Consider the following 27,215-nt stretch of genomic DNA (forward strand, 5'->3'; position numbering starts at 1 on the left):
TGTACCATTAATCATAGAAGGCACACCAAGTATTTATTACACATTAGTGAAAAGAATAAGAAAACCGCTGAATGCTAATGCTAAGTGCTATAAAATGATAGGTACGTTTGGGGGAAATATTCCTGTTGCTTTCTAAATGAGACTGTTGGAAAACTAATGCTGTTTTCATTCCAGCGTGATGAATGGGGAAGGTAGGTTGAGCCCAGCTCAGTTATACGTTCTCCTTACAAGTAGCTCTCAAGCCTCTCTTACTGCCAGCATAGCTGAAAAAAGAAACCTCCTGCAGTCTCACCTGGCAACAGGTCTCCTGATTTGTGCACATATGTTGAATTATAATTTGGAATATAATGTTACCACTAGACAAATTCAGGATTGCTGTTTCCTTCTGTTTCCATTTTTTTTGTGCAATAAAATGAGGTAAAAAAAAATGTTGCACAGGCATTAACAAAGCCCCATTTTGTTTTAAAATACTTGTATATAAAGTTATATACATATAGCGATAGGGTCCGGAGCAGCACAAATTGAAGGTTAAAACATTTCCTAAAGAATACGTACAACCAGCTCAGCTCCATTTCTTCAAATTTCTGCAAATGTTTACTTCGCAGCGCAGTAGCTTATGTTGGTACTTTTAGATGGTCTCCTACATTCCCCTGAAAAATGGCTGGCTCAAATTTTAATGGCACCACGCTGACTGTGCCTGATGGAAAAGCTGAAACAGGCGCCTGATAAGGAAGGCCTGTAAGACCTGCATGATCTACTTTGCCAACTGGGTACTGTTTTTTTTTTTTTTCAGTTGCCACGAATAGAACTCGCCTCAGTATCTCGGATGAAATTCCATTTTATATCCTCAACGGTGACGTAAAATAATCACTGCTCCTTCACGTGCTGTATTTTTGTGGTCAAGGCAGTAGGTTCAAGTATATGAATGATAGTCATTTAAAGAATGTGCCCAGTGCTGAATTCAAATCACCCTCGATGAAGCATTTTTCTCTCCCTCCGCGACTCAGATTCTATTATATAAAGATGCCCAAAAGGCAAATTGCATCGCAGAATAACTGATGAAGTGCCAGATACATTTCATTAAACTCAGATGAAATAAAGTAATAAGAGAGTGCTAAAAGGAACACAACACTAAAAGGAACAATTTATCAATTTAAAAGCCTAAGTGCTTTAGTGGGCTAATAGTAAACAGTGAGATCTCACTTCAGACACCATGGGAGGTTTACAGAAGGGGCTCTGCACGGGGGGGATCCTGACTGAATCCATCCCTCACTGATATATCTCATGATTACTGATATCATCAAACCACAATAGAATTAAAATGTGTGAATTAATAGAAGGCGGTCTCCACAGACAACAACCCTACAGGCACTTTCCTCACCAAGTACGCTGCGATGTTCTCTATAACACCAGTTAGTAAGTATCACTGAGTAAAGACTATCGATCAGGGCTTTCTTCATGCATATTAATCCATTGTCTGCCATCAAAAATGTGACAATGAGTGACAGCGTCTCACAGCAGCTGCGATAGCTGCACTCAGAGGACCCAGAATCCAGCCTCCTCGGTGCTGAATGACCTGTGGTCCGCTGTCACTTCCGTCCATTGTTTGACATATTGATGTTGTCATCACTAAAAATAATGAAATCAATTTTCAAAGCTGTCACCTGTGATGTATTAGGTCATTGATTTTAATGCGAGACTTGTGGCATGATATAAGCCTTTCACAATTACACTAATGAATCTGTCAGCTTTGATTAACTATCAGATGCATAGTTCCTGTAATTACTATGGCTGGGCTCTGTGGACACACACACACACACACACACACACACACACACACACACACACACACACACACACACACACACACACACACACACGCCTTCCTCCACTGTTTCTTCATCTGTGTGAACATCTGTGTTCGCAGGTGGAGCCTTTCCTACCCTACGAGTACACCTGTGAGGGAATGCTTGAAAGAGTCCATGCCTACATTCAGAACCAGGTGGGTGTTCAAGCTAAAACAAGAAGACTATGCCAGCCAGGTTGAAAATAAAACCCTCGAGATTATGTGTTGCCTCCCAGCAAGGTGGTGTACCCGCAGTTTGGTGCTGTGAACAAACCATATCAATAAATGCTGTGGTGCTCTTGAGCATTGTTTAACATCAGACATTAATCATGTAACTAATGTCGTCATGCAACAAGTGTATTAAATGGACCAGAGCAGTGAAGTAGTTTGCTACTAAAGCTATTTCCGCTTGGTAAACAAACAGCTTTTGTTTGCAGTTACCGGTGTATTTGTGTGTGCATGTTTTAAGTACAGGGTTTTTATTTATTTATTTTTATTTACTTATGCATTTATTTATTGAGGGAGCTTTGCATTGAAAATGTATACGAGACAGAATATGGCCAAATAAACTACAAAAAGGTAGAAAATAAAAACCTTATGGTTCCAACTTAAATAATTACTATTAAGTGTAAAGAAAAAGGACAAAACCTTTGTGGTCCTTCCCTCTTTTTTCATCTAAATTATAACCCAAACACACACGCCCGCGCACAGATGTGAATGAAACAGAAACACTAGATGGAAGAGTGTTATAGTGAAAAATAACAATTGAATTGGTCTGAAAATATGAAGGATACATGACCAGTCTTTAGAAGCTGGTGTTAGATGATGTCCTTTGTTGTCTGTTCATTTATTAGTTTTTTAGTGGCTGGTGAGCAGCTCTGATGCCTCATGCTCTCAGTTTTTATTCAAAGTGATTTCAACAGGCTACTGGCTGCAGTTTTGAATTGACAGTACAGACATGAGTGGAAATAATTGTCTCAGCTTTCAATCCAAAGCAATACAGTGAGTATAAAAATAGCGCTTGCCTTTCGTACTTTCTTCTTTGCAGCAGGATAAACATGTTCAGTGTGATTAGAAATATAAAAAGATATGGTTGAGTGGATTAAATATGCATTAGTGGTTTGCCGTGTTGTGCTAAATTACCAAACTCATTGGTTACTTGATCACCTGAAGTTCTTTTTTTGTTTTTTTTTGGTTGCATGCTTTCCACACACATCATATTTCACAACCACGTACGGTGTCCTTATTTCATTGATGGATTTGTGTTGAGGTAAGCACAACATAATGATGAACCACCATGAGAGAACAGAAGCATAACGATTAAATGCAAGACTGGGAACTGAAGCATGTGTGTATTTAACTCTGCTCATCACGTCAATCTTACTTATAAAATCTCCAAACCCTCGTGTTGACAGCAGAAGGAATTTAATTGGCTTTAGCTAAGGAGCCAGGGCTGCCTTGGATGTGATCGCTGTTGCATGTTGGGTTATTTGTCCCTGGGCCAAGCATTATTTTCCTCAAGTGTTCCTGAAGTGTTTCAGCTCGATGCCATACCACGCATACCAAATTATTTTTGGGAGGAAACTTTCTTCACTTTCTACTTTCCTTGATTGATGTATTTAATCGAATGTGTGCTGATGAGTGCGTTTCTTCTGCTTGGATTTGGAGGAATTGGCAGTGACAACACTTGTCACAAGGTTTCTTAGTAGTTGGAAGGATGACTAATAAAAACAGGTGTATTTTACAACTGCACAAGGTTTCCTTCTTATTCAAGAAATCGTGTGTGAGTTTTTTTTAAGGGACTTATTCCTGTACCATGCAGTCTTCGACAGCTAATTAATTTTTTGCAGGCACCAGCTGCAAGCTTAGTGGACTGGCACAGTGAACGATTTTTCTCAATGCTTCCTCTGAAATTCAGTTATGAAAGAGGTACAGTCTTGCTCATTTCTAGTGATTTTTTATTTTTTTTTCTTCCCGAAATGTGAGCTCATCAAAATAGGAATGAGTCAGTCGCTCACATAAGATATAAATCTGTTGGACTTTCACAGTAATTGTTCCTGGGCAAAAAAACAAACAAAAAAAAGTTAATATTTACAGCTGTTGTCTTGCGTCGCCACATCTGTCATGCTGGTGGCTTGTCTGGAAGTGGCAGGTTAAGGAGACGTGTTAGCCTCTAGTTTTCTGTCTTTGCCGAAATAACACACATAAGCGCAGCACGCACGCACGCACGCACGCACACACACACACACGCGCACTCGATGTGCCGTGACTGACTGAGACTGTGACTCGCCGCCTGGCGTGTACAAGGGCAGACTCCCAATCAGACTCTCTTCACTTCCCTTTCTTCCTCTTCTCTTAACCTTCTTTCCTCCATTTCTGACTTTTTCCAATTCTATTTCCAACTTCTCAAGTTGCACACCTCTCTCAGCCTCATTTTCTGACTCCCCCCCCAATGAATCTCTCGGCGTTATCACCCTCTATGATTTCCTCTCACCTCTGCTCAACGATGGAGTTCAGATCCCTTTGTGAACCTCGTACAATATAGTCTGATGAAAGCTCTTTTCACGCTACAAAACTATGGCAAAAATGTTGCACTGATTTTTTTTAAGAAAAGCAGTTTGATTTCTTTTCCCGTCCATCCAAAGACAGGTTATAGATTTCCATTGTTCTTAACATTGTTTTCTGCTGTCATGACTGATTTAATGACATAAAGATGTTTTTCATTTGCTGCTGTTTTATTGTAGACATTAGTTTTGCCTCAGGAGAATTTGATAAAAATAACTCTGATCTCTAATGAAACTTGATGACATCCTACAATTTTTCCATGATTCACCAAAGTATCCCATGCATCATTATTAAAACTGTTTTGCTGGGAGTGAACTGTGTGGAATTTGAATCTTTTATCAATTATTGCTGAAAATTTTATGATAAAAGGCTAATTTAGATAACCAAATGTGTTTGCTGGGTCTTGTTTGTTTGGTCTAATTAGATGCTTTCATGCTTCCGTCATCGATTAAACATCAGTGTGTTGGATAGAACATTAAAGAATGTAGTCGCAGGTCAGGGCTTGAATCAATGAATCACTGCATTAAACTCTTGCAGTGGAAAGAAATCTGTGGACGTTCATGAGTGCCATAACAAATGGAAGCAGTGTTTTACAGTAGATAATTAAAGGACACTGCATAAATGGACGCATTAGGTTTTATGCCTTGACATTCAAGAATGAATTTTACCGATCCTGCCTGTCAATCATGCCATTTTGAAAATGTTTGTCTCACACTGTCATCACTTAATATGAGCCCGGAAGGGCAGCAACACAGTCAGTCAATCATACATAAAAGTAAAATTATCCTGCTCTCTTGACAATTTAAAATCAGACTTGAATTCACCAAAACTTTTCATTGATGGCAGAAATGTCACACATTTGGCCCACAGGCCAACTTTGTCCACTGCAGAGTAGACGGACTGTGGTAAAGGCAATGATTCCGTTTGTGATATATAATCTGGGCCTTTGTCCAATGTATGATGTATCTGTCACATGTGGCATGTTTCCAGCTGTTATCCCTTTCATGAGCTTGACGTATAAGTGAAGTTTGTCTCGGAACAACAGCCATGATTTTCTGGTCAGCTTTGCTCACCCCCACAAGTCATCCAGACCGATGGAGGACACATTAGAATAATGCCACTGTGAGTTTGAGCTGCTGATTTGATGTTGTGAATCCATACTGAAGTTACAAGGCTTTAGGTTTTTTGATTGTTCGCCACAAAAAAATGTGAGTCTTCAGTACAGCTATCCTACATTTCCTTGCAAGGCTTAACACCGAGACCGTGAATTAAACAGCTCATTTCAGTAAGATGCTGCCTCTTTGCTGGATAAAATTACCTCTGCATCAGGATGAATTTGTAAAAACATGCGTAAGCCCGTCTGAGCAGCAACATTTGCAAACAGTAGTGTGGCGACAAACGCTAAAGCGGGAAGGATTTCCCAAAGCACTGTTTTTAAATGCATTACATGACATATTTTACATTTGATTGCACTGAAACTAAGAGGGGAAAAACTTCAAGTGAATCGTTTACTGATGAAATAGATTTGTGTGCGGGCTAAAATGATTTTAACACCCCTCGGTTAAGGTTATCTGTTTTGTTTACAAAGTGTGTGCCGTAAGCTATCTTTTTTTTTTTATTATTTAAGGAGATAGTGTTTAGTTTCGCTCAGGTAACTGCAGCCTGCTTTGCATTCTGATTTATTTAGTATATGTTAATAGCAAAGTACGTTCCAAGTTTTTTCACTCCACCGACTGCTTGGCACATTCTCAAAAGCTGTCGAGATATTGAACATTTTTCAATTAAATCCACATTGATAATGCGTGTGGGTTTTTTTGTTTGTTTTTTTATTAGGCTATGATGTGTTGAACTGAAACTATTCAAACTGTGAGGATTCATATTTGTTGTCTTACAAAAGACCTCTTTCATGAAGTTGCTTCAATTGCACAGAGGTTTGCAATTTGAATCACTTCTCCATCAACATTGATGAGTTTGAGAGAAGATCTGTAAAGAGAATTTAAGTGTTTATTCAATCTGAAGGCTCACGTCCAAATCCAGTTCAATTCAGATAAAAGAATCAATTCAAGCAGAAAAAAAAAGAAAATTGCAAATAATAGCTTCTCCACACGCGTGCTATTCTTATCTAGTAATCTTACTCTTCTTTATTCCATCTTATTTTCTTGATGAGCTGTGTGTGATCAAGGATGTTGTCTGTACTTGGAGGTTGAAGTGCAGCAGAGACGGAGGGATCGGAAGCCTGGTTATTGCCTGCGGGCTCCCGGAGTCTGTTTAATAAACGGGTCTGGAGGCCAGAGGGACATGTCAGGGAAATGTTATTACCTCGGTTTTATGAATAGCCCCAGCTGGAGGGAGGATCTAATCAGGGCTCTCACCAGAGCATAATTCTGCCTCCAAATCTCATTTGTTACTGGGAAGCATAACTGCTGCCTCATAATTTCCTGGAAGCTTGAAGAGGAGTTGTCAGTTCTGATAAGCGCGGTTGTGTTTTAACAGTTCTTTTATCAATCCAGTTGTAACAGCTCGTGTCCAGATGTTAAAGTGGCAAATAACACAGTATTAATACTTCATTGCTGTACTTCAGTAGACTTTTCAGTTCTCTGGACTTTAGTGGAGTATCTATTATTCTGATGCCTTTTTTACTTTTACTCATATGTTTGAAAACAAAAATGTCTGAATTATAATACAGGTCAAATAAACAACAAGTAATACAGAAATCAGTCTGAAGAACCTCAGGAGTAGAAAGTACAGACTTACAGTGAAAAGTGTAATACAGCTTATGATAATGGTTAATGAATTAAGATTTCATCAAGTTACATTATTAATGGTTGAACTTCCTGTTTCTGTTACCGGTATATGGAATTCATTATATAGTCAAGTCAGGTTAATATGTTTGTTTTTTTTTAATCAGAAAATAATTTACACCACATGTACATAAATGTATGTGCTTATGGGCTCCACCACCATCAAGATGTCTTAAAAATGTTTTACTTTTGTACTTGTGAACCCGTACCGTACTGTTGTTTTCGTTGTTCACACACGTATCTGTATTTTAAGTGAGGGATATAATTGGCCAGGACACTCTTGGGGAAGAAAATAGATTTTTATTCTCAATGAGGTTTTCCTGGTAAAATAAAGGTAAAATAATATATATATATATATATATATATATATATATATATATATATATATATATATATATATATATATATATATATAAATCACTTGTGCCAACTCTGGTATAATCAGTGTAAAATTTGACCAAATTTAACAACAGCAAATATGCTTCAAAATGGCTGTTTCACCTTTGCTCCTGCAGGACTTTTGTTCCCCTGAAGTTCCCTTCCCTCCAGTGAATGCATCTCAGACTTGGCAGGCCAGTCCTCCCAGTCCCTTCACCCTGCTGCCTGACTCAAGAGCCTTAGCCTGGGCGTCCAACAGCAGCTCTTTTTCATCCTGGCCTCCTCTCAGCGCGCTGCGACTCCTGGCTTCACTGGAGGATCAGTCATGTGTTGAAGCATGCCAGAGCGCAGGGCTGATCTGCGAACCCGCCTTGTATCGTTTCATCAACATTAAGGAGGCCTTTAGCGCGTAAGAAACTTTTTTTTGTTTTCATTCAGACACAGGGACATAACCACTCAGATTTACACGTATGGGCAATTTAGGGTCCGATTAACCTTAAATACATGTTTGAAATTGTATAAAACATTGACACACAAAAGAAAGAGCATGCAAACTTCACATAAGGCCCACAACCCCAATCTTGAATTGAAATTTGTGAGATCATACATTAATTTTCTAATAAACTTTAGTCGTATCTAATGTGACATGTAAACTCTAGTTGAACCATAATAAAAAGCATTTCATGCAGCTTGCCCTGCAAACAGTGAATTCGACTAAAATAATCCAGTCATATCCTTTTGTACTTATAGGTTTAAAATTCTGCAGTAGTAGAAAATATACAAGATGACATTGCTTCACCTTTCCCATATATTTCCCGTCACATTTGAACATCATATTAAAGCAAACACTGCAGCATTAATATTAAATCTGTTGGTTTAATAATCCTTCATGCCCTCTGGCATTCAGACTGACAATACAGATATGAAATTGATATAAAAAAAAATAATAATTATACTGTGAACTATATTCTCCTTTGTTTGTTCCCAGGCTGGACCTCCAGTGTGAAGGAGTGGAGTCTGAGATTAATCATCTCTTCCCTGCCTTCGCTGCAAAGCATGCTGAATGTGGTCTGCAGCAGGATCCGCTCCTGTTCAGCTGTGCCGGCTCCAGTGCCAAATACCAGCGCCTCTGTCCTTGCAGGGACTACCGCGTTGGCCAGGTGGCGTTATGCAGGGACTGCCTATGACCAGAGGAGAATCTGATGGATTAGGATCCTTTTGCAACACTGGGAACCATGCAAGCTGCCCCAGAAGACTCACTTTGAGGAGACCTTGTGGTTAAAAAAAAAAAAAAAGCAGCGATGCATTCTGTGACTGTGCTCTCTTACCTTTGTCCCAGGACGGGCCGCAAAAGTTAGGTAAGGTCTTATTACCTCTCAGGGAACTGCATGATTGTACTTTCAATCTGATGAGTTTGAAATGTCGCGTCACACGTTTACATGGCTGCAGCAGGACTTCAGTCCTTCCAACAGTCATGATCAAGCGTGTTACTTTGTTGGGTCAGTTAGATTAGTGCAGATGTCATGAGCAATCAGAAGGAAAGCTTTGATGAAAAATGTTGCAAAATGCTTGAATTTTACAAGTGTGTTTACTTGATGTATTGTGAATTCTTAGAGTGTCATAGTGGAGTTTGGATTTGTACTAAATGCACCCAAAGCCATTTACACAATGTTGAGATGTACTATTTTACATGTTCTGTGATGGATATATTTGTACATACGTGTTGTTTAATAAAATAAAGGCCAAAACAATTTATGAAATAGGTGTTTTTCATTATTCATTTTCAAAAGTCCTCAGCTGAGGTGCAATGCATCAATCTTCCTTGCCAATTTTCAGTAAATCATATGTGGAGAAGTGTTCCAATTATTTATATGAGTGTGTGATTTATATATTCTCACTGCTGACAAAGAGCCTTTCGTTTATGAAGTGGTGTCTGGATACAATAGGACATTGGAATGCTCTGCCTTCACCAGCTTCTCTATAACGATTTTTTTTCTCATTACTATTACTAGTTTTAATTTGTGTTCCATAGGGGCACTATTGCTTTACTCTTTGTCTCTACTTGTTACACATTTTTTACAACCTTTTTTTTTTCCTGCACAAAACAGCTATTATCTCTTTGTAAAGCAAAACTCTCATACACACACTGTTTATTCGTGCAGAGTTTCATAATTGCTTTCGCATTTTGTCTCGTTGTCAATTCAATTTCCAATGTAATTTCACCTCCTTCCTCCATTAGGATGGCGTCGGAAGGCATGTTTAACCATCCTCAAGTACAAAGTTATTTCTCACTAGAAGTTTTATTGTGCGTCAGATTTGAGATAACTTAATCAACATATAGTGGGATATTGTTTTCTCACGCTTCACAGATGAAAGTTTGCTTATCCAAAGTAATGACAAAATAAATAAAGAAAAAAAGCTGGTATGATTCCACATAATGACCATATTGCAAAAGAAAGTTGGTGTTAGTCTCAACTTAATATAGTTTGACCTTTTTTTAGCATCTATTGCCACTTCAAAGTGAAACCACGCAAAACGGTCTATGCATGCTGCAAACGCGGTGATAAACGTTCATGGTAATTGGATTAGTTAAATCCAGCCTAAGAAGGTGTCACACTGCGGCAGTTTTTAAAAATGATTTTCCTGAACTTTGAAACTTTAAGATTCGAGATTCTGGTCCACAGCTGAACAAGCTGAGAAAAGGTGAACACACACAAATGTCAGACATATAGTTGACGCGAGGAAACTGAGGGACGAGAGTACTGTCTTTTCAGAGCCAAAAATTCACCTTGTACGTTTTCTACAAGCACAGATTTTCTCTACAAAGACTTGAAACCGACTTGATGTTGTCGATTTTGGAGACTGCAGTCTGATACAGTGACGACGCATTTTAGCTCACATCCCAGCTGTGGCTTTTCCATCTCTTATATTGGAATTGCATGAGAATTTGCCTACCCATCCAGAATGAACAGGATGAATCATTACAGTGACCAAAAGCTGTTAATGTCAGCGTTGAAAGACTTGATTGGCAAGGACAAAAAGATGGATATCACAGTCCGTGCTGCAGGGATTCAATTATTCAAATTACACGAGGAGGAATATGACGCCTCAGTCATGACTGATATACAGTACCAACACAATAATGTACATTGGGAAGTTGAGAAAGCTGTGATTGTATCTTGTGCTGCCATACATCAGTCAATGTAGTGCTGCAGCACATTTCTGTACGGAAGATTGGTGTCTGCATTCATTATTCCCACAATTGGTTCTGCCATTGAGGGAAGTAAGTCTTCAAAAGGGACAGTATATCTTCTGTTAGGTGTTAAAAGCCCTGCTCAACAGCTATTGAGTTTACTCCAATAGACTTATGGCTTAACCCCCTTACTTATTTCTATTTATCATGATTTCTTTTCAAGAACTACAAGAATACAAATAAAATCATCCATTGGAAAGACATTCTCACAACCAACAGAATTTTTGGGGGCTGCTAAGTGCTGTAAGTGGCATGTTGTTAGGCTGAGTATTACAGAAACTGCTAATCTACTGTGATTTTCACACACATCTCGACACTTGTAGAGAATTGTCTGAAAAGGAGAAAATACCCAGCAAGCAGCAGTTTTCTGCATGCAGATGCCTTGTTGATGCCAGAAGTGTGCAGGAAATTGCCAGACTTGTCCCAGAGGACAGAAAGGCAACAATAACTCAAATAACCGTTTGGTACAAGTGAGCTATGCAGAACACCATTTGTGAATGCACAACGCGTCAGGCCTTTCATCAACGGGCCTACAGCAGCAGAGGACCACACCGGCTGCCACTCCTGTCGGCTAAGAACAGGAAATTGAGGCTACATTTCACATGGACTCAATAGAATTGAACAATAGGAGCCTGGAAAAATCTTGCCTGGCCCTGATGAGTCTTGATTCTTTCTGCTGCATATAGATGGTAGTTTTTAAAAGCAGAGATCAAATCTGCTTGTTATCAAAGTTTCACTCGGTTGTTGGTATGTTGGAAGACATTTTCCTGGCACACTTGGGGCCCTCAACACCAATTAAGTGATGTTAAAATGCCACAGCCTGAGTATTGGTATGAGCAGAATCCAATCAGATCTGATCCAAACAGTGTATCCATCAGTTGAAAGCTACGTACATACGCTATACCAAAGCACCAATCATTTTAAGCTGGTTTCTGGTCTGGAACATGACATGGTCACTGTGCTTAAATAACCTTCAAAGTCACAATATTTCAATCCAGTGGAGCTTATGGAGTGGGCAGCATTCATATTGTGCATGTCCAGTCGATACATTTGCAGCAACTGTGTTATACTGTAGTGAAAATATGTAGTAAAATCTCGGAAGACTGTACCCAGCCCCTTGTTGAATCTATAGGAAAAAAAGCAGTGGAGAAGCAGAGCCTCTGAGGGTGGCCAGGCACCATCACCGGGCCCCAGTGAGAGTTTCCTCTACATGTCCAGCGAATGCTCACGTGTTTTAAATCATGAAATTCTAGTTGGTAGAAGCTGTGTCAGTGTTTTTACCCTACCCCTTGCTGATGCCCATGTTTTTGTGCAGTTCTGTTTCATTTTTCTCTGCCAGACCGCTTTCTGTCAGTGGAGCCCCCTGCTCGATGTTGTGCTGCCTGTCGGATTTTGTCGACACTACTATTTTCTACAGTGGTGGTGCTGCTTGTCTTACTATTCTCTTCTTGTCCTTTGACCACATTAATGTTTTGTTTTGTTATGTCTGACTAGTTGATCATGTGTATCTATTGTTTTGTCTTCAGTGGATTTGACCAATAATGATCACTTGTTGCTTTGATGTGTCGTCTTCAGGATGCGTCAACCTGGAGTGTCATAACATGAGTAAAAAGAATGAAGGCAAAAAACAAACAAAAAAGAACTCAATGTTGTGGTTGCTGAGTATTCAATATTAATATTTAAAGACCTTTACCTTTTGCCAGGTTCGGTATGAATTTCTTCACCCCTGAAAGTTTGAAAAATCTTCTACAAAATGCACTGTACTTACTGTTCACACACATCGGTATAAACAGCTTTTCTCTCAGATGGAGTGCTCTCTGCAGCGCAGAGCCGACACTGAAAAATACAGAGATTCATGTATATTTTATGACTGAAACTTCCCAGGTATTTCTTATTGTACCTTATACTGCTTCCTTGTGTTACTTTCACAAGTGGGAGAAAAAGTGGAATACCCCAAGCTTTTTCAAAATCACCTTTTTAAGACCAACATTAAAATATGCACACAATAGCTGCAATGTCACTAAAGTCATTATGATGTGAGCTGCTGCTCCACTGAAGCCGAAACTCTTCACTAAGATAAGAGGATTTTAATGAGACAGCCTCGGAAGACAGAGCTGGAATTTGCCAATTTCCATTTAATGATGTTGCCGACGCCTTTTTGACTGATAGTCAGGACAATTTTACAATACTTCCATTTCTACCCTCAAATTTGTAATCTCTAAACTAATATTGAACTTTCTCCTGATCCCCGGAAAGCAGAAGACGAAGACTGTTTGTGTGTGACAGTAGCAGCAGTAGCAGCAGCAGTCAGAGGAAGAGAGCTGTGAATCTTTTAAAGCTTTTATGATGAGGATTTGCGTGTCAAAGAAAAACCTCCAAAAGATAGAGATAGAAATATACCATAATATCAGGTGCATATTTTTTCTTCCTATGCTAGGACTTACAAAGCTATACCAACAGAAAAGTACTTGGTATTCAGCTGCTGTTCACCTCAAAGTCGTCTTTAAAATTTCTTAAACATCTGACAAATTATATAAACATCTTCATCTTTTCTGTAATAAAACTCTCATATCTTCCACAACAGTGATGAAAGTGATTCTCCAATGGTGGAAATATATTGAGTCTGTGCACATACAAGCACCCGTGAAGCTATAAAACCATACAGGGAATGGTTTGCTGTTTGTGAAGACACTTGCAGAGCCATAACCCAAGCAGAAATTGTTTCTGATATCTGTCTGGTTGTACTTTGGCCCTAACCTCTGCAGTGAGTGGTTTCATTTCATTGTGAGAGAATGTTTTTTCTTACATCCATGGTTAACACAAACATGTGGATTTCACATGGAGTGGATGTTCATTCAGTCTTTGAACATATCATCTGCACCTTGTTGGGTCATCTGATTGTCTTGTCCTCAGAGCTTAAAAAGACTGAGACACAACCTGAAAAAAGATTTCATTACTCAGTTTGAACAGCAACAAAAAACGTCTGCAAGGTCTGCAAGCTTTTGTGCAGGCTGGACATACAGCGACAATAGTTATTCAGAATTCTTGCAATTTTGCTGCACTGAAATGAAAAAAGTTTGTTTTTTTTGATAGAGGGAAATGCATTCAGAACACTTTAGCATCTGTTTTGTTAGATGCTGGATGGTATTCAAAAATTAGTTCAATTGTTTGTGGTATAGAATGTAATTCACCTACAACATGATTTAGAAAATGTGTATATTTTGATGACAGTTTTATCACTTTAAATAAAATCTTCAGGTTTTCAACCAAACAAGCTATTGACCAACTAACCATCTGTTACATTTACAAACCTAGAAAAATACAAAAGCAGATTAAAGGAGTTATTCATTGTGTTGCGATGTGCAGTTCCAGTGCATAGCGAAGGTATTTTTAAAGTTTTAAAAACAACCTGTCCAAATAACACTTGAAACCCTCAAATTTCCATGAAAATTCATTAAAAAATGTTACAGTGTTGTACTTATTTTCTAACACAGCAATTTAGTCGACTTTGGTTAATTTAAAGTGCTTTCTCAACAAAGTTGCTTGCTTGTTGCTTAAAATCAAGATTATAAGAAGTGATCATGAAAAGAGGAGACTCTGAAACAAAAATAAATTCAGGCTTTCAACGAGCCCCCAAAGTATGTCCATTTAAGTTTATTTTGTCAAGGTCGATCATTTGTTTGATTCTGGCCACCACTGATTGACACCCCCACCCCTCAGACTTAGTAACCTTCACTTTGTTGAAAGTGCTCCTTCCAGTCAGACATTTCGCCTTGAAGACCTGGGTTTGACCCCACAAAAGTTAGTCTGCATGCAGTTGTGGATCAATCTGAAACTCTGTGTCCCTGAAATCTCAGAGCCGAGAGCTCAGCTGCGACTCTCAGGTAAAGAAATGACTGAAGTGGAAAAGATTTTCTTGTAAATCCCTTTTATCTCACAAACAGAGTAAAAGTCACCCAAAAGACAATGTAAAGAAAAGTTCACCAGACTGAGTCTATACATACACAGACATTTGCCCGCTCGGTTTAGGAAAGCAATTTTACTTCTGGTCACAGCTCAGCCCGGAGGTAAAGGCTGATGAAACACTTCTGTTACCCTTTGTGTCATCCCAGGAGGATCCCTTGTCACCATGTTTCACTGGATTTTTACGGCTGATTTAGCTGAATAGCTGCTGATACAACTTCAAACATCACAGGGGACGATGCGGAAACTGCAGCAGTTACAGCCCTAATAGCCGTCATACCACCACCTCCTTCTCTTCATGTTACACTGAATATGTCTCCTTAAAGTTGTGTGCATTTGGAGGAAGTCAGTGGTTTTTGTGTATTTCTGATACATTATTTCATTTGTTAAGTGACTTTATTTCACTATTTCCAGATTGTTCTGAAGTAACAGCCCTATATTTATGTGATGCACTGGTAGTGGTTTTAAGTTTGTTTGTTGATGATTCGGGTTCAAATCCCAGTTACAGCAGGAAGGACATAAAAAGTTTTAATGACTTGTTGTGATGGGCCCGGCATGACACCAGTATGACCCCAGGCACTCACTTCCATCTCCTCAACACGAACCATGCAGTTCCACGTTATTTATCAAGTGACCCATATCTGATCCTCGCGATTACATTTGCCTACAATTTCAGCAAACATACTTGTAGTGTTTATAAACTTCAAGCTACTTCTGAACCAAGCCCTAAGTGCAAAGCCATAGATGATGACATATGTTTGATGCTAATGTTGCGGTGTCTGAGATGTTTGCCAGTCGCATCTTAGGCATAAGCTGCAATTATTTCCTCCTCTCACCAAAGACTGAGAAAGCAAGTGACCTCCTGCGTGTACACTATGTGACAAAAAAAGACTGGATGGTTGCAGATTTAATGACGTTAGAGATGCAATGTTAAAAGAATCTGACCTGCCTGGCTACATGGTGGTCGCATTGGCACATACCCACTACATATGTGATACATTTCCATCCCTGTATCTGGTCTCAGAATATCTGAATGCATGAGTCTTTTTCCAGTTTACATTGTCCAAAAACATATCTGATCTGTGCCACATAAGAGCAAAAAATGAGAATTGGGTCACATTACACTGCGGCCTAAGTGACCCCAGGGTGTCGGGGAGGCTGCCCTCCTTACCTACGCAGTAGCTCTGCATATAGTGTGTTGTAGTTGTCTGGCATCAAATCTTATGAAGGGGGTACTAAGAGTAATCTTTTGAAGTATGACTTCAGGAGTGTAACCCTCTTTTCTTAACTCCTGGTATTCCCTAGGTTATCCTCATTATGGGTCATAAGCAGGCTTCAATAACACATTATTTCTTTTTTAATTTTCCAACAGCAAAACATTACAACACACTACATCTTCAGGGTGTTCAATGCAACTCATTAACTCAACTAATTAAATTAAATAGCTGTACTTACGCTGCACATAACCATACAATTGGAATTATATACATTGTAAAATGAATCGCAATAAGTAACAAGTAACAAATTGATGTTGTGAAAATAAAATTCATGAAAACAGCCTTAGACCGCACAAAGTCCACCCCTGTACATCAACATCAGCGATCAGATTTGATTTACATCATACTGTCTCTCAAAGCGGGTGTAGGTGTGTTTTTCATGCTGGTGAATTTTACATAGTGGCCATGACATTGTATGATTCATTGTGCTGCAGGCCACCTTCCCCAAAGAGAGAAGTTACACAGGCTCGGACTAATCACTTTTCCTCCACACACGGCAGACTCCTTCATTCGTCCTGCTCGGCTCTGCTTCTCAATAAAGCCCTCTCCGCCCTCTTATTCCCTCCAGTTTCTTTTATCTGTTTTTTTTCCCCCTAATGTTTCCTAATATACACATGTTCCTTTCTATTTCTTTGAAAAACCTCCATCCTCATCTCCTCCAGATGGAGATTGCCTCTTTTTTGCTTTCTTTTTCTGGATGCTAAAAGCTTCTCCATGACCAATAGCCCGTCAGTTCCATTCATCCCGTGTTTTCAATACTCCTTTCTAACCTGTTCTCTCTTGTGCTCGCCCGTGTCTCTTCAGTATGGGTGATGGAGTGGAGTCTGGCTGCTTTCTGCTTGTGCTGCCTCCCACAGAGATAAATGTATCACACGTAATTATTCTGTGCCTCGCCTGGCGTGTGCATTCTGTAAGCAGATATCTCACTCAGTGACAATAAGTGTAGAGAAAAAAAATGACACTCTCATAAACCTAACTTAATGAAGAGTGCCTGCAGATTGGATGAAAAATATGTGTCAACCTAAAAGACATCTTATTATAAAGTATAGTGAACGAGGTTACTGATGTGCATAAAGGAGCGGTTTTACCAGTGAACTACTGATTTGCAAATGAATATTTTGGAAAGTATGTGGACAGAGTGAATCTGTAATTATAGGAACGTTGCCGCAGTTTGTTTTTAATCTTTGCTTTAATCGTTTCTCATCCATCCGTGCTTCTGTTGTCAACATCTTCATCACATCTGATTACAAAGAAAATGGTTGAAGAGCTGTTTTAAACTAATTGCATTCCTCCAAGCTTCACAGTTTCCCATAATTGCCCTTTTCTCTCAATATTTCAAATATTTATATATTTATAATATTCTTTTCTTTCCTGTATTTTGCTGTTTCAGTTTGTTTTTTTTGCATTGGCTTCTTGTTGTAGGATGTCTAACACAACTGAACAAAGTCAACCACTGGTAGGTGGAGGAAAGCCGAGTAAATATAGAATCAAAAATCAGCTCGACACCCTTCAAGAAAAAAGAAATAATGCTTCATTCTAGTTTGTCCTTAGATATCAAAACCTGATATGATCAGTAGAAACTTCGCTAAGAAAAGCAACATTAATTAGGATCTGAATCATGCTAGCATATTCCCTTTAATCCGGTTGGATGTTTTTATTCTGCCTGAACAGAAATGTATTTCACAAGCAGAGTCCAAAAACTCTTTGCAGTCTTTTCTCAAATATGCAAACAGTGTTGAATCATCATTAATCTAAAACTATCCAAATGATTTTGAAAACATCAACAACCCAAGCTACAAAGAAAAACAGCAAGTGTCCTCCTCCCTCCCCTCAAATCAGGAAAAACAGAGATTTAGGTCCTGGGAAATCCTTTTTCATTTGAGCTTCATATTTTTTGCATTTGCAGCCTCCTGCTGACAGAGTTATGGCCTGCAGGCTGGGTCTCATTTTGTAGGATTTTCCGCCCTCTTACAGTGAATCGACACATTTCACATTTGATGTATTTGTGTATTTTCTCAGTAATGCATGTCCTGAGTGGTGGTGTAGACCACAATGACGAGTTAAGAGGCTACTCCACAGTCAATCTCAGTTACTAAGTCATCCTCTTTCTCTGCTTCAACTGCCAGCTGGCAGATGCATCCCGGCCGCAACCATCGTGCAATGCGAAAGTCCACACTCATAGTGAATTTAAAGAGCTGAGTCTGAGGCTCACTAGACATATGGAAGCCAATCATCCATGCTCTCCTGAAGGGGGGGGGGGGGGGGCGGTGCAGCTTTTGACTGAAGAGCAGAGCTGTCTGTTGCAAAACTTTTTGGTACAATTGAGAGGCTTTGTGATGGCGAGGCTTCAGTCCTGACAAATAACAGGTAGGCTGAGTGCGAGAGAGACACCTCCATTCCTTCTTGACAGTCCACCTGCATTGGTGACCCCGCTGTCTGATTGGACTGTCAAGCTGCAATAGAAGTGATTGAAAAGGTCTGAGAGGAATTAGACACAGATGAAAAAAGTGGGAAGAGGATGACCATCCTGCAAAGGAAAAACCAAATCAAAGTGTAGGAACATAGTAACGAGAGGGCAAATGATTGAAAAACAGGATGAGAAATTGAGGTTGGACTAAAGGCCACGTGAAGCATGTGCCACATGATCTCCACACACCATACCAATGATGAGCAGGAAAAGGCTCTTGAAATTTGAATCAGAAAAACATGTTGTTGTTGTTTTTGGATCAGTGTTGTTAGGACCATGATGTAAAAGTTTTCAACAAGATGAAAGGTATCGTGCAGTCTTCAGCCAGCACGCCGCATGTTCTCATGAGTTATTTAGTGAAGCATGGATTGATGCAGGAGGTGAACGAGGGAGACTGTGAATGTGCCTGCATAGGTTTTAGTAATCAGATGCAGAAAGAGATGAAGACAGCAAAGTGCTGTGCCAGCTGAAAGGTCTTTTTGTCCCTGAAGGTGTGAAAACTAAGGTGGTAGTCGATCAGTGCTTGTGCTCAAAGGGTTATATTGGGTGAACGTCCAAATGTAATTGTAGCATAGAATTGAAGACAAACAAACTGTCTTTGTCTTTAATGTCAAATGTTTAGTTCAGGGTGCCGGTGGTTGTCATGACGAGCACTCTCACCAGTGTGAGTCTGGCCTAAGGACCTTTGAGACCTGTGTGTGGGTTCTCCAGTTTCCTTCAGCTGAGATTGGCTCCGGACGCCCTGCAACCCTAAATTGAATAAAGCATTAAAGAAATGAGAGTTTGAACGAAGTATTTGTTCCATTTATCCTTCCCCTAGTCTGTCTAATAGAGTGGTGCTAGTTGATACACCCCAGCCTATGTCAGCTGATAAAGTGTGGGAGAAAGGGTAAACTTGGCAGATTACCAGACCATTACAGGGCTAACACAGAGAGGCACAAACACATTCACAAATGCAGCAGCCTAAAGTAGTACACAGCCAATGAGAACAGACAAGTTCTGGTACATAAAAGTTTAAAAAAAGAAAGGCACCAATAAACGTATCACAATAACTCTCATGGCAGTTCAACTGCCGGCAGAATACATTTTTGCACTATTGTCTGAAAAGATTACCATTCACAGCTGTTTAAAACAATTTTTTTTTTAAAGAATACTGTGTGTTATAGAAATAATACAAAAAGAAAGAATATCAGTCAGAATCAAAGCATCACTGAGACATTGTCCACAGCGTCATACGAGTATTGTGAGTGAGTTAAAATTCATTCACCCAACAGCAGCATTAAAAATAAAGCTGGAATCATTCAAAATTCTTCAGAACTACTTTAGTGAAATCTTTATTACAACTGACATAATGGATCATAATCACAGGCGCATGCCTTTTCTCTTTGAGTCATACTTTTAGCGTGGCGTGTCTTCTTTTTCCTCAGCCACGTCACAACGATGCCCCTCAAGCCACAAATGGCCTGTTGCCAAAATGCACATCCTGTGTGGTAAATCATTAAGATGTTTACTCTTGATTAAAAATGCTCTTTCTGCCTGAAAAGCTTCAGATGTGTTTCTCAGTACACCGATTGCAGATGAAGACTATGTTTGATAAATGATTCACCACAAGGCTAATCAATTCCCCTGACTTCCTGGTTTGTTGCTGAGGATTAATGCATGACTCCGTAGAGGGCTCTATCATAGAGATTGCTGTTTGTAGGCATGTACTCTTGTAGGAGACTTCAGCTGACCTCTAAGTGTTATATTCTGTGATTTGTACAAACACAATGAAAACAGCTTCAGGGAACTCAAGGACACAAGTTTGAGTCGTCCACTAAGTTTCTCCAGACAGCCACTTCATCTACTTTCTGCACAAAATCTCATTGGTGTGATTTTGAACAAAACTTTATGAATGTGTTCATCTATTGAAAAGTCTACTGATATTCATATGGTGATACAACTTGCTATGACATGATGGAGCACAGTGAATACACATTTCTGATCTTGGTACTTCTTTACCTTCCCATGTACTTCTATGATACATTTTTGATTTCATGGATGTAACAGCTTCTGCCTCGTTTTCCCAAGATAACATAGGCTTCATTATATGGAAGTGATTCATTGTTACTATGTTTTTTTGACAGGACTCAGAATCTCATGATCCAAATGTGTGACAGCTGATGAATCTTGAGTCTGTGATTGAAATGTTGTACGTTGCGGCCCTTGGTACAATTTCCTAAATGTTTACATCATTAGTCTCACTGGCAATGAAAGACTGATGGTCATTTTAAGCACATTTCAACCAGGTATCAGGTGAAATGACAACAAATGGATATATTACTGTTTATTCCAGTGTATAAAGTACAGTTTAATATCCGAAACTGTTGTGATTAAGAGAAATATGCAAGCCAAAGCATATGAGCAGGAGGAGCAACAGGGTATATACCGTAATGAAATGTGCAACTCTGAATATTCAAGTTTGTCAGAAGTCATATAGATCACTCATCCGTCCATCATCCATCCATCCATTCTGAACTATCAGAAGGAATACAAGAACCTTGCTATAATGCAATAGTGCTAATCACTTCACCACTGTGTGTCTTCATTTTACTCCTTTTGGATATACTCTGAGTTTTCAAAGCTTGACATCATCATAACAAATACTCAGTACCCCGGGAAAAGTGACTGTGTCTTAGCTGCAGTTTGTATAAATCTGTGAATAACGACTCAACAGTTTATTTATATATCTTTGTTGTGAAGATTTTTCTGGTGATAATGTTTGCGCTAGTCAGTGCTGGAAAAAGCAACAACGTTTTAACCTGTTAAACATGAACAAAGAAGCTCTGGTTCAGGAAGGAAGTTAAAAGTATGTCAAAGTTAAAGTACATCAGTTGTTTTAAGAATGGTTGTTGCACCTTCTGGCTACTTAAACCCCAGCGGAGTTTCACTGGCTGACAACATAATTACAGAGGACTGTTTCCTGAGCTGCTTCAGCTTCCCAGCGGTTCAGTAATTACTGATGTTCTTCATGGGATGGAGTGACACTGAAATGACGCACGGTCACGTCTATAAATGTGTTTCATTGTGTGGTACCAGGCAGTGCTGTCGGTGCTCCGTGCTTGAATGTCAAAGGGGCGAACAAATAAATCACGGCGGCATGTAACTGTGGCATCTTCTCGCTGTAATTTCCTGCTTTGATTGGCCTTAACTGATCTCATTTGTGCTGGTTAAGGCCTCCCCTCTGCACTGATGGGCACATCGGTTACTTGCGTTGTCAGAGCTCACTAATTGCATGTCATGACTATCATGCGAGTGTGACATGAAGATGCAGCCGAGTTTGGAAAAGAGGAGTGTGGGAAAAGCAATGGTAGATAAACTGTTTCGTCAGTAGATGAAAGCAGATCACAGAAATGAATAATCTTCTACACACTCTGCTGCTTTCTGTTCACACTGGAGAATGAATGTTGATAGAGGATATATGTAGAAGTCTTGTGCAATATTGCATATAGAGGATATCTCCACTGAAAATGGCAGAGTGGAAAAAAAAAAGCAAATAAGGCTGCTTTCCCACCATGTGGGTGGTAATGCCTTCCAGATTTAACGCAGTCAATGCCTGCTTCTGCCCAGAGGTTCATGTTAGCAAGACAAATATAAATAAATTAAAACAGACTGTGCATGAAACTGCTTTATACATCATAGCTTGAAGGTAATGCAAACCAATTCAACTGGATCGAATTTAATGTAAACATGCTTTACATTAGATGCCTTACTTGTGCTATAAAAGGGTCGATTGTGTCAGAAATATACTTTTAGGAAAGAAATGTGACCATCGAATATGACTGAGATATGTGACAATTCAGATACCGTCTTTGCTGAATTTTTTCTTTTCGCAGATTAACAAACAGTCACCCGAGGAATCAGCTTGACATTTGAAAATACAAATGTTGTTGCTCTCTTGTATTTTAAAGGAGCCATACTAGACTGGCATCTGTACCGTATGTATGGCTCCAAGCCAAGAAAACTAGGAAACTAGAAAAACTAGGAAAAAGAAAGTTTTAACTTAGTGATGAATTTTTTTTCTTTATTCCCTCTCGGCATTCTCAAGAGTAAGTAGGCATCTTTCTTCAATAAAAGAGTTCTGCTCTTTTTTATATATATTTCTGGCAGTTATCATCATAAGTATGAATTTGTAATGGTGTAAAAATATATATTTGTTGATGTGTATTTAAACATTGTATGCTTTGTTTGATGTTATGAAATGTTATGAATTATAAGCCTGTGATAAAAAAGGATCATTATCATTATCAAAACAAACAGCTTATAAATACAACATGGTATTCTCTGGCTTAATGAGTCTCATCCATCTTCTATACCGCTTTACTTTTCAATTTATTCTCGGTGCTGCAGTCGATTCCAGCAGACGCTGGGAGAAGGCGGAGTACATCCTGGACGGGTCACCGCTCCATCACAGAGCAAACACAGAGAGACACACAATGGGAAATTTAAAGTGACTAGTTGGCTTCAAAGGGCATGTTTTTGGATTATAAGAGAAAATCAGTCATAATCCATGCATGCACAGAGAGAACATGCAAGCTCCTTACTGGAAAGACCTGAAAGCTCTATTCTAGCTGCTCACCACCGCTCCACTGTACTGCCCTCTATAGGTTAAATCTCCATTAAAGAACTGACAGACAGTAAAGAAAGCAGACCTCTGTAAAGATGACTGATCCAAGATTGCCATCCCTCCTATAAGCCTCCTGTACAGGTTCTTCTTCCTACGGCTACCCAAAGTCCTGCGTGCTCCTCATTTGAATAGGAAAGGGCAGTGGAAACATAAATCAAGATGATTGATTCAGAGGAGAATCTGTGAAGAATCATTTGTCATGCGGTGCCTCTGAGTCCACAGCCTTGCAATCTGTCTAGATATCAGAAGGCCGACATATTAAAGATCCACTAATTAGCCGTTCTCAGATTAGCACGGTCGCTGAGCCAGATCTGTCTACAACTGCCAAGTCTGTGAAAACCGAGAGTTTTTCTGGCAACGTACTACCACCTGCACACTACTGTATCTGCACTGCTCCGCTGGCCATGTGCCGATTAGCACACTTTCTTTATGAGGGGAAACTGGCTGGCTACATATTTGCGTAACCTTGACATTGTCTGAACTCAACAATGGCAGACATTCTGAGTTATGTGAATTTTGCACGGCTGATATCTCTTTTTAGCTGGAAGAAGCATGAGTGTAGGATGTGGGGTTTTTTTCCACACAGAGAAATGCATTCGCAGATCATCTTGTCGGTTATTTCATTTTTTTTCCGATTTGGCTGCTGGTTCTATCCTCTATTCTCCATTGTCTATTCGCCCTAATGGTAAAATATATATGCATTCTCAGATGTAATTATTATAGCCAGGTGCCTGGGCATAGTTTCATTCCCTGACTAAGTGTTATTTCAGACAGCTTTCTCCTGCTCCTGCTTGATATTACTTTGAATGTTTTTTTTGTTTGTTTTTTGTTTTTGCACCTCAGACGTGAGAAATCGAATTTCATAAATCACACCTCATTTCTATTCCCCGTTTCAATTTTTGACCACAGCTCGCTGAGATTTTACTGTGAAAGGAATGGGATGTATTTAATTTCCCTAAGAAGGTTATGGTGCTCTGCTTATTATAAAGTGTGACCAGGCCAACATTAGCAGGGCTGCAGGGTTGATACTGTGCTGACAAACAAGCGTCAGCGTGACACAAGGTGGCAGCCTGTGCAGGAATAGTATTTAGCAGAGCTGACAGAGAGCACACCTATTTTGCACACGCAAACTAATTTGTTATCCCAATTATGCAAACCTTTTTCTGCCGTTTCTCCTTGTAGCACAAGCACCAAAGGCTGTTCCCAAAGTCGACATAAATTTGGACTGACATGAATCAACACCAAGTCCAGTATTAATCAGTACCAAACTATATGCTATTTCTTATGGGCCAAGCCCCTCCCCCCCAAAAAACACTTGTGCCGGTCTAGTTTTCCTTCCTTGCTGTTTTCTCCTTGCCAGTTTCGTGTATGTAGTGAGCAAAGAAGCACGGTACTAATACCAAAGCTACTATATGTGTGGGTGGAGGAGAGCAGGGGATAAAATCATTGTGCTGTTTAGGAAAAAAAAAAACGAAAAAGAAAGATGAACAGAACATCTCAGATATTGCATTAATATTGCACCAGTTGAATTAAATTGCTACATGATATGAATATCCAGTTTCAAAAATCCCTGAGGTCCAGACAGCTTATGCAAAATGTTCCTTATCTAAATGCTTTAAGAACACATGTCCTCACTAACCATACAATAGAAGCACACAGATCTGCACTCTTTATATGATACCATTATGACATGAACATGCCATTGCTTAAGGATTTAATTTTTACTATCACCTTGTTTTGTAGTCAGAGTAAATTTAGAAAGAAGCCGTTCCGTGGTGTAGTGGTTTTCCCTGAAGATCTTTCTCTATGGACTTTGTATGTTCTCACTGTGCGTGCAAGGACTTCCTCAGGTACTCTGGTTTCCTCCCACAGTCCAAAAACATGCATTTTAGTTTTTCTAAATTAAGTGTGAGTGTGTTTGGTCTATCTCTCTCTGTTTGCCCGCTTATGGAATGCTGACCTGTCCAGAGTGTATCCTGCCGGCTGTCACCAGCTCCAGTGCCCTATAACCCTAACATGGATGCAGTTCTCTAGAGGATGGACAAATGAATGGAGTCTAAATTGAACTGTAATTCGTATTATTTTTTACTCATATGCATAAAAATTGCGAGTACCTAACCGTTTAACTGTCACTACCTCGACAAGTTGCACCTTACCACAGATAGGAGCCGTGGTAAAATCAGCTACCGTGTTATAAAAATCACACAGTCTGGTGGTGCTTTGAATTTTAATATCAGTCTGACATTGGCATGTTTGACTTTTTTGTGCTTTTTATCTGGCGTGTCAGCACTGACTCCAACCTGCTGGGAAGGAGGTGTCCTTCGTGTCCCAACAGCCCTCCCATCTGTAATAATCAAACATGCATCATGCCAGTATATTCAAATGAATCGCCTTTGAGTTGCCTGCTTTAACTGACACAAATTAAAAACACAACTAAAATCTTTTTTTTTTTCTTTTTTTCTTTTTTGTTAATAGACTGAGGACATCATGTGGATGCTAAAAGAACAACAACCCACAATGTGAAAGGACAGAAACAAAAAAGTCATGAACCAAGCCTCATGTTATTGCAAAAACATTGAAAATAAATGGCTATATTTTTTCCTATGGTTTTATCTTTGTGTGGTCACATATGTGTGTGTGTGTGTGTGTGTGTGTGTGTGTGTGTGTGTGTGTGTGTGTGTGTGTGTGTGTGTGTGTGTGTGTGTGTGTGTGTGTGTGTGTGTGTGTGTGTGTGTGTGTGTGTATTTTAACAACTTTTTGCAAAAACTTTTATCCCAAAGTGCATGAAATCTTCAGGGATGATTTGTTTTCATCCAAGGACCAGTCGATTAGATTATGGTATCTATTTGGGTCATCATTTATGAATCAATCTCAAATAACTGTGAAAAAATGTCCTATACAAAGTGGATGGGAGCGGCACCTCATGGAGGAGATCAAAGGAGATCAGCGTCGGTTTCCAAAGAGATCAAACGAGAGGCAGGCGCACAAAATTTCCTCTGAAATTTTCTAGTTTAACCTTAACATTGCAACAACAATAACACAAGAGATTTAGGGATTAAACAGCTCCTGGAGAGGAAGGATAGATTGATCCAGCCAAGTGTGACTAGAAAATGAGAAAGTAAACAGTAAAAGGGGAGAATATCTAATGAAGCTCACTGAGAGCAAATCAAGTCTCGAACCCTACAAGGTAAAACTGAGCTGGAATGTGGCGGTACCGTCAAGTTCCCTCTCAGTGTTTTACTTTTTGACCTCAGACAAATAGTGCCCTCACTAACAGGAATTGTTTTGATTAAAATCTGAATTGTAAATCAGTCTTCTTTTTTTTTTATTTTTTATTTTTCTTAGTCCCTCAACTTCATGGAGAATTTAAGCCTAATGAATTAACGCTTTTAAAAACTCTGCTAAAGTTTTTGTTCATCCCTCTGAGGATTTTGGGGGATTTAAAAATAAAGATCTTTTCTCTCTTTTAAGTGCATGATGCAGATCAGCACACCACAATCTTGAGTCTGAATTAGCTGTAGGGTTAGTTTTCCCTTGAAACAGCAACCATTAACAAGATTTTAATTTTATAATACTGTAAATACGTGAAAAGGTAGTGTATTTCCACCATTAATCATCACCATAACTGACAGTTTTAGCAGTTTTTATGTTATCAAATAAGGCCTTAAAACATCCTTACCTATTATCACTATCTAATCCGATTTAAGTATTAATAATAATAACCAGTATTGCATTTTCAGTGTAACCTCGGGCATCTCAGCCCTTGAAACATTTTCTGTTTTTCTCAAAATAAAAACATGTACACCACCAAGAATGTTTTGAATGTTAGGTGAGGTCTGCTATAATTGAATTTTAAATCATCTATTTCATGCTGCTTAACACTGAGGCCTCTGGATAAATTCTGCACTCGTCTGAAAATCGTTTTCAAATTCCTCACAGCGTGGTCTGTTATTTTTTCTTCTTCTAAATAGCCCCCATTTCATCTCTGACTGACTTCTT

The 27,215-nt window shown here is 39.3% G+C and overlaps 1 protein-coding gene across 1 annotated transcript in view; it reads left to right on the forward strand.

Moving 5' to 3' along the window:
* Nucleotides 1-8,777, forward strand: part of mgat5b (alpha-1,6-mannosylglycoprotein 6-beta-N-acetylglucosaminyltransferase B) — a gene marked incomplete at both ends in the record, with an annotated part of 64,973 nt that extends 56,196 nt beyond the window's left edge. Inside the window, 3 exons of the mRNA XM_080488615.1 lie at nucleotides 1,928-2,002; nucleotides 7,728-7,999; nucleotides 8,579-8,777. Coding sequence (XP_080344741.1) covers nucleotides 1,928-2,002; nucleotides 7,728-7,999; nucleotides 8,579-8,777 — 546 coding nt within the window. The remainder of the gene's footprint in view (nucleotides 1-1,927; nucleotides 2,003-7,727; nucleotides 8,000-8,578) is intronic.
* Between the last annotated feature and the right edge of the window lie 18,438 nt (nucleotides 8,778-27,215).

This window comes from Lipophrys pholis (assembly GCF_963383615.2).
Source record: "Lipophrys pholis genome assembly, chromosome: 19".
NCBI lineage: Eukaryota > Metazoa > Chordata > Actinopteri > Blenniiformes > Blenniidae > Lipophrys > Lipophrys pholis.